General features: G+C 37.1%; 1 protein-coding gene across 2 annotated transcripts in view; it reads left to right on the forward strand.

The window, feature by feature from the left end:
• map3k22 (mitogen-activated protein kinase kinase kinase 22) overlaps nucleotides 1-14,841 on the forward strand; it is a 146,192-nt gene that overhangs the window by 30,808 nt on the left and 100,543 nt on the right. For both annotated transcript variants that reach the window (XM_055928155.1, XM_055928156.1), the window contains exon 3: nucleotides 12,388-12,765. In XM_055928155.1, coding sequence (XP_055784130.1) covers nucleotides 12,747-12,765 — 19 coding nt within the window. In that variant the 5' untranslated portion in view covers nucleotides 12,388-12,746. The remainder of the gene's footprint in view (nucleotides 1-12,387; nucleotides 12,766-14,841) is intronic.

Below are 14,841 nucleotides of genomic sequence, written 5' to 3' on the forward strand. Positions count from 1 at the left end.
CTACTGTGTTATAATGAACCCTACTGTGTTATAATGAACTCTACTGTGTTATAATGAACCCTACTGTAGTATAATGAACTCTGTGTTATAATGAACACTACTGTGTTATAATGAACCCTACTGTGTTATAATGAACCCTACTGTGTTATAATGAACTCTGTGTTATAATGAACACTACTGTGTTATAATGAACCCTACTGTGTTATAATGAACCCTACTGTGTTATAATGAACCCTACTGTGTTATAATGAACCCTACTGTGTTATAATGAACTCTGTGTTATAATGAACTCTGTGTTATAATGAACTCTGTGTTATAATGAACTCTGTGTTATAATGAACCCTACTGTGTTATAATGAACCCTACTGTGTTATAATGAACTCTACTGTGTTATAATGAACCCTACTGTGTTATAATGAACTCTACTGTGTTATAATGAACTCTACTGTGTTATAATGAACCCTACTGTGTTATAATGAACTCTGTGTTATAATAAACTCTGTGTTATAATGAACCCTACTGTGTTATAATGAACCCTACTGTGTTATAATGAACTCTACTGTGTTATAATGAACTCTACTGTGTTATAATGAACCCTACTGTGTTATAATGAACCCTACTGTGTTATAATGAACCCTACTGTGTTATAATGAACTCTACTGTGTTATAATGAACCCTACTGTGTTATAATGAACCCTAATGTGTTATAATGAACCCTACTCTGTTATAATGAACCCTACTGTGTTATAATGAACCCTACTGTGTTATAATGAACCCTACTGTGTTATAATGAACCCTACTGTGTTATAATGAACTCTACTGTGTTATAATGAACCCTACTGTAGTATAATGAACTCTGTGTTATAATGAACACTACTGTGTTATGATGAAACCTACTGTGTTATAATGAACCCTACTGTGTTATAATGAACCCTACTGTGTTATAATGAACTCTGTGTTATAATGAACTCTGTGTTATAATGAACTCTACTGTGTTATAATGAACCTTACTGTGTTATAATGAACTCTACTGTGTTATAATGAACTCTACTGTGTTATAATGAACCCTACTGTGTTATAATGAACTCTGTGTTATAATGAACCCTACTGTGTTATAATGAACCCTACTGTGTTATAATGAACCCTACTGTGTTATAATGAACCCTACTGTGTTATAATGAACTCTACTGTGTTATAATGAACTCTGTGTTATAATGAACTCTGTGTTATAATGAACTCTGTTATAATGAACCCTACTGTGTTATAATGAACTCTACTGTGTTATAATGAACCCTACTGTGTTATAATGAACCCTACTGTGTTATAATGAACCCTACTGTGTTATAATGAACCCTACTGTGTTATAATGAACCCTACTGTGTTATAATGAACTCTACTGTGTTATAATGAACTCTACTGTGTTATAATGAACCCTACTGTGTTATAATGAACCCTACTGTGTTATAATGAACCCTACTGTGTTATAATGAACCCTACTGTGTTATAATGAACCCTACTGTGTTATAATGAACCCTACTGTGTTATAATGAACTCTGTGTTATAATGAACTCTGTGTTATAATGAACTCTACTGTGTTATAATGAACCCTACTGTGTTATAATGAACCCTACTGTGTTATAATGAACCCTACTGTGTTATAATGAACTCTGTTATAATGAACCCTACTGTGTTATAATGAACCCTACTGTGTTATAATGAACCCTACTGTGTTATAATGAACCCTACTGTGTTATAATGAACTCTGTGTTATAATGAACACTACTGTGTTATAATGAACCCTACTGTGTTATAATGAACCCTACTGTGTTATAATGAACTCTGTGTTATAATGAACCCTACTGTGTTATAATGAACCCTACTGTGTTATAATGAACTCTGTGTTATAATGAACCCTACTGTGTTATAATGAACCCTACTGTGTTATAATGAACCCTACTGTGTTATAATGAACTCTGTGTTATAATGAACCCTTCTGTGTTATAATGAACCCTACTGTGTTATAATGAACCCTACTGTGTTATAATGAATTCTACTGTGTTATAATGAATTCTACTGTGTTATAATGAACACTACTGTGTTATAATGAACACTACTGTGTTATAATGAACCCTACTGTGTTATAATGAACCCTACTGTGTTATAATGAACTCTGTGTTAAAATGAACCCTACTGTGTTATAATGAACCCTACTGTGTTATAATGAACCCTACTGTGTTATAATGAACCCTACTGTGTTATAATGAACCCTACTGTGTTATAATGAACTCTGTGTTATAATGAACCCTACTGTGTTATAATGAACCCTACTGTGTTATAATGAACCCTACTGTGTTATAATGAACCCTACTGTGTTATAATGAACCCTACTGTGTTATAATGAACTATACTGTGTTATAATGAACTAAACTGTGTTATAATGAACCCTACTGTGTTATAATGAACCCTACTGTGTTATAATGAACTCTGTGTTATAATGAACTCTGTGTTATAATGAACCCTACTGTGTTATAATGAACCCTACTGTGTTATAATGAACTCTGTGTTATAATGAACTCTGTGTTATAATGAACTCTGTGTTATAATGAACTCTGTGTTATAATGAACCCTACTGTGTTATAATGAACCCTACTGTGTTATAATGAACCCTACTGTGTTATAATGAACTCTGTGTTATAATGAACCCTACTGTGTTATAATGAACCCTACTGTGTTATAATGAACCCTACTGTGTTATAATGAACCCTACTGTGTTATAATGAACCCTACTGTGTTATAATGAACCCTACTGTGTTATAATGAACTCTGTGTTATAATGAACTCTACTGTGTTATAATGAACTCTACTGTGTTATAATGAACCCTACTGTGTTATAATGAACTCTGTTATAATGAACTCTGTGTTATAATGAACCCTATTGTGTTATAATGAACTCTACTGTGTTATAATGAACCCTACTGTGTTATAATGAACCCTACTGTGTTATAATGAACCCTACTGTGTTATAATGAACCCTACTGTGTTATAATGAACTCTGTGTTATAATGAACTCTACTGTGTTATAATGAACTCTACTGTGTTATAATGAACCCTACTGTGTTATAATGAACTCTGTGTTATAATAAACTCTGTGTTATAATGAACCCTACTGTGTTATAATGAACCCTACTGTGTTATAATGAACTCTACTGTGTTATAATGAACTCTGTGTTATAATGAACTCTGTTATAATGAACCCTACTGTGTTATAATGAACCCTACTGTGTTATAATGAACTCTACTGTGTTATAATGAACCCTACTGTGTTATAATGAACCCTACTGTGTTATAATGAACCCTACTGTGTTATAATGAACTCTACTGTGTTATAATGAACTCTACTGTGTTATAATGAACTCTACTGTGTTATAATGAACCCTACTGTGTTATAATGAACCCTACTGTGTTATAATGAACCCTACTGTGTTATAATGAACCCTACTGTGTTATAATGAACTCTGTGTTATAATGAACTCTGTGTTATAATGAACTCTACTGTGTTATAATGAACCCTGCTGTGTTATAATGAACCCTGCTGTGTTATAATGAACCCTACTGTGTTATAATGAACCCTGCTGTGTTATAATGAACCCTACTGTGTTATAATGAACCCTACTGTGTTATAATGAACTCTGTTATAATGAACACTACTGTGTTATAATGAACCCTACTGTGTTATAATGAACCCTACTGTGTTATAATGAACTCTGTGTTATAATGAACACTACTGTGTTATAATGAACCCTACTGTGTTATAATGAACTCTGTGTTATAATGAACCCTACTGTGTTATAATGAACCCTACTGTGTTATAATGAACCCTACTGTGTTATAATGAACCCTACTGTGTTATAATGAACCCTACTGTGTTATAATGAACCCTACTGTGTTATAATGAACCCTACTGTGTTATAATGAACTCTGTGTTATAATAAACTCTGTGTTATAATGAACCCTACTGTGTTATAATGAACCCTACTGTATTATAATGAACCCTACTGTGTTATAATGAACCCTACTGTGTTATAATGAACTCTGTGTTATAATGAACCCTTCTGTGTTATAATGAACCCTACTGTGTTATAATGAACCCTACTGTGTTATAATGAATTCTACTGTGTTATAATGAACACTACTGTGTTATAATGAATCCTACTGTGTTATAATGAACCCTACTGTGTTATAATGAACCCTACTGTGTTATAATGAACTCTGTGTTATAATGAACCCTACTGTGTTATAATGAACTCTACTGTGTTATAATGAACCCTACTGTGTTATAATGAACCCTACTGTGTTATAATGAACCCTACTGTGTTATAATGAACCCTACTGTGTTATAATGAACTCTACTGTGTTATAATGAACTCTACTGTGTTATAATGAACCCTACTGTGTTATAATGAACCCTACTGTGTTATAATGAACCCTACTGTGTTATAATGAACCCTACTGTGTTATAATGAACTCTGTGTTATAATGAACTCTGTGTTATAATGAACTCTACTGTGTTATAATGAACCCTACTGTGTTATAATGAACCCTGCTGTGTTATAATGAACCCTGCTGTGTTATAATGAACTCTGTGTTATAATGAACTCTGTGTTATAATGAACCCTACTGTGTTATAATGAACCCTACTGTGTTATAATGAACCCTACTGTGTTATAATGAACTCTGTGTTATAATGAACACTGTGTTATAATGAACACTACTGTGTTATAATGAACACTACTGTGTTATAATGAACCCTACTGTGTTATAATGAACTCTGTGTTATAATGAACACTACTGTGTTATAATGAACCCTACTGTGTTATAATGAACTCTGTGTTATAATGAACTCTGTGTTATAATGAACCCTACTGTGTTATAATGAACCCTACTGTGTTATAATGAACCCTACTGTGTTATAATGAACCCTACTGTGTTATAATGAACCCTACTGTGTTATAATGAACCCTACTGTGTTATAATGAACCCTACTGTGTTATAATGAACCCTACTGTGTTATAATGAACTCTGTGTTATAATGAACTCTGTGTTATAATGAACCCTACTGTGTTATAATGAACCCTACTGTGTTATAATGAACCCTACTGTGTTATAATGAACCCTACTGTGTTATAATGAACTCTGTGTTATAATGAACCCTTCTGTGTTATAATGAACCCTACTGTGTTATAATGAACCCTACTGTGTTATAATGAACCCTACTGTGTCATAATGAATTCTACTGTGTTATAATGAACACTACTGTGTTATAATGAACCCTACTGTGTTATAATGAACCCTACTGTGTTATAATGAACCCTACTGTGTTATAATGAACCCTGTGTTATAATGAACCCTACTGTGTTATAATGAACCCTACTGTGTTATAATGAACCCTACTGTGTTATAATGAACCCTACTGTGTTATAATGAACCCTACTGTGTTATAATGAACCCTACTGTGTTATAATGAACCCTACTGTGTTATAATGAACCCTACTGTGTTATAATGAACCCTACTGTGTTATAATGAACTCTACTGTGTTATAATGAACCCTACTGTAGTATAATGAACTCTGTGTTATAATGAACCCTACTGTGTTATAATGAACCCTACTGTGTTATAATGAACCCTACTGTGTTATAATGAACTCTGTGTTATAATGAACACTACTGTGTTATAATGAACCCTACTGTGTTATAATGAACCCTACTGTGTTATAATGAACCCTACTGTGTTATAATGAACTCTGTGTTATAATGAACTCTGTGTTATAATGAACTCTGTGTTATAATGAACTCTGTGTTATAATGAACCCTACTGTGTTATAATGAACCCTACTGTGTTATAATGAACTCTACTGTGTTATAATGAACCCTACTGTGTTATAATGAACTCTACTGTGTTATAATGAACTCTACTGTGTTATAATGAACCCTACTGTGTTATAATGAACTCTGTGTTATAATAAACTCTGTGTTATAATGAACCCTACTGTGTTATAATGAACCCTACTGTGTTATAATGAACTCTACTGTGTTATAATGAACTCTACTGTGTTATAATGAACCCTACTGTGTTATAATGAACCCTACTGTGTTATAATGAACCCTACTGTGTTATAATGAACTCTACTGTGTTATAATGAACCCTACTGTGTTATAATGAACCCTAATGTGTTATAATGAACCCTACTCTGTTATAATGAACCCTACTGTGTTATAATGAACCCTACTGTGTTATAATGAACCCTACTGTGTTATAATGAACCCTACTGTGTTATAATGAACTCTACTGTGTTATAATGAACCCTACTGTAGTATAATGAACTCTGTGTTATAATGAACACTACTGTGTTATGATGAAACCTACTGTGTTATAATGAACCCTACTGTGTTATAATGAACCCTACTGTGTTATAATGAACTCTGTGTTATAATGAACTCTGTGTTATAATGAACTCTACTGTGTTATAATGAACCCTACTGTGTTATAATGAACTCTACTGTGTTATAATGAACTCTACTGTGTTATAATGAACCCTACTGTGTTATAATGAACTCTGTGTTATAATGAACCCTACTGTGTTATAATGAACCCTACTGTGTTATAATGAACCCTACTGTGTTATAATGAACCCTACTGTGTTATAATGAACTCTACTGTGTTATAATGAACTCTGTGTTATAATGAACTCTGTTATAATGAACCCTACTGTGTTATAATGAACCCTACTGTGTTATAATGAACTCTACTGTGTTATAATGAACCCTACTGTGTTATAATGAACCCTACTGTGTTATAATGAACCCTACTGTGTTATAATGAACCCTACTGTGTTATAATGAACCCTACTGTGTTATAATGAACTCTACTGTGTTATAATGAACTCTACTGTGTTATAATGAACCCTACTGTGTTATAATGAACCCTACTGTGTTATAATGAACCCTACTGTGTTATAATGAACCCTACTGTGTTATAATGAACCCTACTGTGTTATAATGAACCCTACTGTGTTATAATGAACTCTGTGTTATAATGAACTCTGTGTTATAATGAACTCTACTGTGTTATAATGAACCCTACTGTGTTATAATGAACCCTACTGTGTTATAATGAACTCTGTGTTATAATGAACCCTACTGTGTTATAATGAACCCTACTGTGTTATAATGAACTCTGTGTTATAATGAACCCTACTGTGTTATAATGAACCCTACTGTGTTATAATGAACCCTACTGTGTTATAATGAACTCTGTGTTATAATGAACTCTGTGTTATAATGAACTCTACTGTGTTATAATGAACCCTACTGTGTTATAATGAACTCTACTGTGTTATAATGAACTCTACTGTGTTATAATGAACCCTACTGTGTTATAATGAACTCTGTGTTATAATGAACCCTACTGTGTTATAATGAACCCTACTGTGTTATAATGAACCCTACTGTGTTATAATGAACCCTACTGTGTTATAATGAACTCTACTGTGTTATAATGAACTCTGTGTTATAATGAACTCTGTTATAATGAACCCTACTGTGTTATAATGAACCCTACTGTGTTATAATGAACTCTACTGTGTTATAATGAACCCTACTGTGTTATAATGAACCCTACTGTGTTATAATGAACCCTACTGTGTTATAATGAACCCTACTGTGTTATAATGAACCCTACTGTGTTATAATGAACTCTACTGTGTTATAATGAACTCTACTGTGTTATAATGAACCCTACTGTGTTATAATGAACCCTACTGTGTTATAATGAACCCTACTGTGTTATAATGAACCCTACTGTGTTATAATGAACCCTACTGTGTTATAATGAACCCTACTGTGTTATAATGAACCCTACTGTGTTATAATGAACTCTGTGTTATAATGAACTCTGTGTTATAATGAACTCTACTGTGTTATAATGAACCCTACTGTGTTATAATGAACCCTACTGTGTTATAATGAACCCTACTGTGTTATAATGAACTCTGTTATAATGAACCCTACTGTGTTATAATGAACCCTACTGTGTTATAATGAACCCTACTGTGTTATAATGAACCCTACTGTGTTATAATGAACTCTGTGTTATAATGAACACTACTGTGTTATAATGAACCCTACTGTGTTATAATGAACCCTACTGTGTTATAATGAACTCTGTGTTATAATGAACCCTACTGTGTTATAATGAACCCTACTGTGTTATAATGAACTCTGTGTTATAATGAACCCTACTGTGTTATAATGAACCCTACTGTGTTATAATGAACCCTACTGTGTTATAATGAACTCTGTGTTATAATGAACCCTTCTGTGTTATAATGAACCCTACTGTGTTATAATGAACCCTACTGTGTTATAATGAATTCTACTGTGTTATAATGAACACTACTGTGTTATAATGAACACTACTGTGTTATAATGAACCCTACTGTGTTATAATGAACCCTACTGTGTTATAATGAACCCTACTGTGTTATAATGAACTCTGTGTTATAATGAACCCTACTGTGTTATAATGAACCCTACTGTGTTATAATGAACCCTACTGTGTTATAATGAACCCTACTGTGTTATAATGAACCCTACTGTGTTATAATGAACCCTACTGTGTTATAATGAACCCTACTGTGTTATAATGAACTCTGTGTTATAATGAACCCTACTGTGTTATAATGAACCCTACTGTGTTATAATGAACCCTACTGTGTTATAATGAACCCTACTGTGTTATAATGAACTATACTGTGTTATAATGAACTAAACTGTGTTATAATGAACCCTACTGTGTTATAATGAACCCTACTGTGTTATAATGAACTCTGTGTTATAATGAACTCTGTGTTATAATGAACCCTACTGTGTTATAATGAACTCTGTGTTATAATGAACTCTGTGTTATAATGAACTCTGTGTTATAATGAACTCTGTGTTATAATGAACTCTGTGTTATAATGAACCCTACTGTGTTATAATGAACCCTACTGTGTTATAATGAACCCTACTGTGTTATAATGAACTCTGTGTTATAATGAACCCTACTGTGTTATAATGAACCCTACTGTGTTATAATGAACCCTACTGTGTTATAATGAACCCTACTGTGTTATAATGAACCCTACTGTGTTATAATGAACCCTACTGTGTTATAATGAACTCTGTGTTATAATGAACTCTACTGTGTTATAATGAACTCTACTGTGTTATAATGAACCCTACTGTGTTATAATGAACTCTGTTATAATGAACTCTGTGTTATAATGAACCCTATTGTGTTATAATGAACTCTACTGTGTTATAATGAACTCTGTGTTATAATGAACTCTGTGTTATAATGAACTCTACTGTGTTATAATGAACCCTACTGTGTTATAATGAACCCTACTGTGTTATAATGAACCCTACTGTGTTATAATGAACCCTACTGTGTTATAATGAACCCTACTGTGTTATAATGAACTCTACTGTGTTATAATGAACTGTGTTATAATGAACCCTACTGTGTTATAATGAACCCTACTGTGTTATAATGAACCCTACTGTGTTATAATGAACCCTACTGTGTTATAATGAACCCTACTGTGTTATAATGAACCCTACGGTGTTATAATGAACCCTACGGTGTTATAATGAACCCTACTGTGGTATAATGAACTCTACTCTACTGCCCTCTACTGTACTTTCATGTCCAAACTGATACACAGATGTCTATGATTGGTTCAGATTTGGTCCAGACCAACCAGATTTGGTTTTGTGTATCTGATTAGGATACATCATCATGAAGAGAAGGACATTCATACCCATCATTATGTGTTTGTGTACCACAGATCAGGGAGCCATGATGAAATTCCGTTACCGTAATTCCGTTACCGGGTGTAAATCCACTTCACTTACTGAAGGTCAATAACCTAACAGTGGTGGAAAAAGTACTAATTTGTCATACTTGAGTAAAAGTAAAGATATCCTTTTTAATAGAAAATAACTAAAGTGAAAGTCACCCAGTAAAATACTACTTAAAGTCTAAAATAATTTAGTTTTAAATGTATCAAAGGTAAATGGAACTGCTAAAATGTACTTAATATCAAAGGTAAATGGAACTGCTAAAATGTACTTAATATCAAAGGTAAATGTATAAATCACTTCAAATTCCGTATATTAAGCAAACCAGACGGCACAATTTAATTTCAATTTAAGTTTAGTTTTTTATTGACTGGTAGCCAGTGGCACACCAACACACCACTAACCAAAATTCGATGTTTTCAAACTGAAGGGCTCGCGTCATAGCCGACACGCCATTCTTTCTGGGCTCGCGTCATAGCCGACACGCCGTTCTTTCTGGCCTCGTGTCATAGCCGACACGCCGTTCTTTCTGGCCTCGTGTCATAGCCGACACGCCGTTCTTTCTGGGCTCGCGTCATAGCCGACACGCCTTTCTTTCTGGCCTCGCGTCATAGCCGACACGCCGTTCTTTCTGGCCTCGTGTCATAGCCGACACGCCGTTCTTTCTGGCCTCGCGTCATAGCCGACACGCCGTTCTTTCTGGCCTCGCGTCATAGTCGACACGCCGTTCTTTCTGGCCTCGCGTCATAGCCGACACGCCGTTCTTTCTGGGCTCGCGTCATAGCCGACACGCCGTTCTTTCTGGCCTCGCGTCATAGCCGACACGCCGTTCTTTCTGGGCTCGCGTCATAGTCGACACGCCGTTCTTTCTGGCCTCGTGTCATAGCCGACACGCCGTTCTTTCTGGCCTCGCGTCATAGCCGACACGCCGTTCTTTCTGGGCTCGCGTCATAGCCGACACGCCGTTCTTTCTGCGGACATCTTTCACTCAATTCGTAGCAGATGTTTTTGGAAAAAGTTTTATACAAATATTTTGAAGATAAGTACACAACGCACAGACCTTGGACGAGAGGTCAGTACAGTAATAAAATGTCAAGAGGACTAAAAGTGAATTTATTAATAACAATCAATGGAAATAGTGCTGTTTTCTGTAATAGGGGATTAATGCAGAGACATGGGAGGCATTTCAGTCCTGAACTCAGACCTATGTGTTTGGAAAACGTGGACACAAAAACCAGGGAGATTTGACTGCTTCTGTTCCCAAATCATCTGCTCAGTTCTTCCAGTACATGTTCAGTGGAAACAGTTAAGGAGTCCTTGTGCATAGATTTGTATGTTTTAAACTTTGATAATGTTTTTTTGTTGACATACATTTGGAGTGAAAAGTCTTGTCTCAGAGCAATTCCGTTATTTTCTCAGTTAAACATCCCTTCTTCCCAATGAAGTTCCTATGTGAGAATTGCAATCTGACATTCCAAAATGCTTCCGCTTGCGGGGAATCGCCCACCTACAGGGAGAGGAGTGGAGGAGAGAAGAGAGGAGTGGAGGGGAGTCCGGAGTAGTCAGGACAAACTGAGTGCATGAAGGATGAACCGAGAGCGCGTGGCTAACGAGCTTGGCTGTGGCCGAGGCGAGCGACAGGGCCGTCTTATAAGACAGAGAGTCTTAAGATGCGCTGTCTCCAGGGGTTCAAAGTCATTGGCTGTAAGTGCCACATCCGATGATGGGGCAAGTGCCTTGGAGACCGAACGAAGACGGCGAGCTCCCTTCATAAAATAACAAACCAGGTGGTGGGCCCCTGATCATAGTCTCACCTAGTCTTGCATGGCCAACTGTGATTGGCGCCAGGTAGACCTTAACGGTGGAAAAGACTTTGCCCTTGTTGAGCAATTGCTGTAAGAAGAACCAACTGGCATCTCTCCCACCACCTCTGGAATACTCTCTACTTTAGATCTTAAAGTCCTCTAGTAGAAAGGGCTCTGGTGCTGTGAATTGTGGAGGCAAGCTCACAGAGTCAAAGTTGTTCCTCTCACCGGCCATGTCCAGAGATCCATCAGCTCGGGATGAGGGTGAAATATTTCCCCCGGTGCTTGGGATAGCAGATCCCGGCGCTGTGGGAGCCTCCATGGTTGTGCGTACAGGACTGGTATAATCTCTGTCAGCCATGGCTTCCCGGGCCAATGCAGAGCTATCAGGATGAGGGAATGACCGTTTAGACCGGATAGACCGTCTATCAGGATGAGGGATAGACCGGGGATATTCCTCCTTGGTGGTTGATATCTGCCACCGTAGACGTATTGCCCAGCCAGGACGTGTTAGCCCTGTAGGGATGGAGTGAGGTGCCTGAGGGCTAGTAACACAATGTAGAGTTGAAGAACATCGATAGAGGACATGAGATGAGCATCCTATTGACAAAGACCCTTGTATTGTAATGTGGTCTGTGTAGTATGTACTTTAACCTTTGTGTTTTGTCCTTTCTCTCAGGGTGAAGACTTTACCAGACCGGAGGAGTTGAGCTCGGAGCCGACCGGACCGGAGGAGTTGAGCTCGGAGCCGACCAGACCGGAGGAGTTGAGCTCGGAGCCGACCAGACCGGAGGAGTTGAGCTCGGAGCCGACCAGACCGGAGGAGTTGAGCTCGGAGCCGACCAGACCGGAGGAGTTGAGCTCGGAGCCGACCAGACCGGAGGAGTTGAGCTCGGAGCCGACCAGACCGGAGGAGTTGAGCTCGGAGCCGACCAGACCGGAGGAGTTGCGCTCGGAGCCGACCAGACCGGAGGAGTTGAGCTCGGAGCCGACCAGACCGGAGGAGTTGCGCTCGGAGTTCAACAAGATCACTTCCTGATGATGACAGTAAACATGGGTGAGTAGCATGACAACATTTCCTACAGCACTCACACTCAACCTGTTTCCCATGTTATACCACTCAACCTGTTTCCCATGTTATACCACTCAACCTGTTTCCCATGTTATACCACTCAACCTGTTTCCCATGTTATACCACTCAACCTGTTTCCCATGTTATACCACTCAACCTGTTTCCCATGTTATACCACTCAACCTGTTTCCCATGTTATACCACTCAACCTGTTTCCCATGTTATACCACTCAACCTGTTTCCCATGTTATACCACTCAACCTGTTTCCCATGTTATACCACTCAACCTGTTTCCCATGTTATACCACTCAACCTGTTTCCCATGTTATACCACTCAACCTGTTTCCCATGTTATACCACTCAACCTGTTTCCCATGTTATACCACTCAACCTGTTTCCCATGTTATACCACTCAACCTGTTTCCCATGTTATACCACTCAACCTGTTTCCCATGTTATACCACTCAACCTGTTTCCCATGTTATACCACTCAACCTGTTTCCCATGTTATACCACTCAACCTGTTTCCCATGTTATACCACTCAACCTGTTTCCCATGTTATACCACTCAACCTGTTTCCCATGTTATACCACTCAACCTGTTTCCCATGTTATACCACTCAACCTGTTTCCCATGTTATACCACTCAACCTGTTTCCCATGTTATACCACTCAACCTGTTTCCCATGTTATACCACTCAACCTGTTTCCCATGTTATACCACTCAACCTGTTTCCCATGTTATACCACTCAACCTGTTTCCCATGTTATTCCACTCAACCTGTTTCCCATGTTATACCACTCAACCTGTTTCCCATGTTATACCACTCAACCTGTTTCCCATGTTATACCACTCAACCTGTTTCCCATGTTATACCACTCAACCTGTTTCCCATGTTATACCACTCAACCTGTTTCCCATGTTATACCACTCAACCTGTTTCCCATGTTATACCACTCAACCTGTTTCCCATGTTATACCACTCAACCTGTTTCCCATGTTATACCACTCAACCTGTTTCCCATGTTATACCACTCAACCTGTTTCAGCTCTGAGTATAACATCTTTGTCATTGATGTGACTCTGTAGTATATTACTGTAACAGCTCTGTCTGTGGAGTATAACATCTTTGTCATTGATGTGACTCTGTAGTATATTACTGTAACAGCTCTGTCTGTAGAGTATAACATCTTTGTCATTGATGTGACTCTGTAGTATATTACTGTAACAGCTCTGTCTGTAGAGTATAACATCTTTGTCATTGATGTGACTCTGTAGTATATTACTGTAACAGCTCTGTCTGTGGAGTATAACATCTTTGTCATTGATGTGACTCTGTAGTATATTACTGTAACAGCTCTGTCTGTGGAGTATAACATCTTTGTCATTGATGTGACTCTGTAGTATATTACTGTAACAGCTCTGTCTGTAGAGTATAACATCTTTGTCATTGATGTGACTCTGTAGTATATTACTGTAACAGCTCTGTCTGTGGAGTATAACATCTTTGTCATTGATGTGACTCTGTAGTATATTACTGTAACAGCTCTGTCTGTAGAGTATAACATCTTTGTCATTGATGTGACTCTGTAGTATATTACTGTAACAGCTCTGTCTGTGGAGTATAACATCTTTGTCATTGATGTGACTCTGTAGTATATTACTGTAACAGCTCTGTCTGTGGAGTATAACATCTTTGTCATTGATGTGACTCTGTAGTATATTACTGTAACAGCTCTGTCTGTGGAGTATAACATCTTTGTCATTGATGTGACTCTGTAGTATATTACTGTAACAGCTCTGTCTGTAGAGTATAACATCTTTGTCATTGATGTGACTCTGTAGTATATTACTGTAACAGCTCTGTCTGTAGAGTATAACATCTTTGTCATTGATGTGACTCTGTAGTATATTACTGTAACAGCTCTGTCTGTGGAGTATAACATCTTTGTCATTGATGTGACTCTGTAGTATATTACTGTAACAGCTCTGTCTGTGGAGTATAACATCTTTGTCATTGATGTGACTCCGTAGTAGAGCAGTGTTGTAGCATGTGTGTC

Source organism: Salvelinus fontinalis, chromosome 7, assembly GCF_029448725.1.
Source record: "Salvelinus fontinalis isolate EN_2023a chromosome 7, ASM2944872v1, whole genome shotgun sequence".
NCBI classification, from domain to species: domain Eukaryota; kingdom Metazoa; phylum Chordata; class Actinopteri; order Salmoniformes; family Salmonidae; genus Salvelinus; species Salvelinus fontinalis.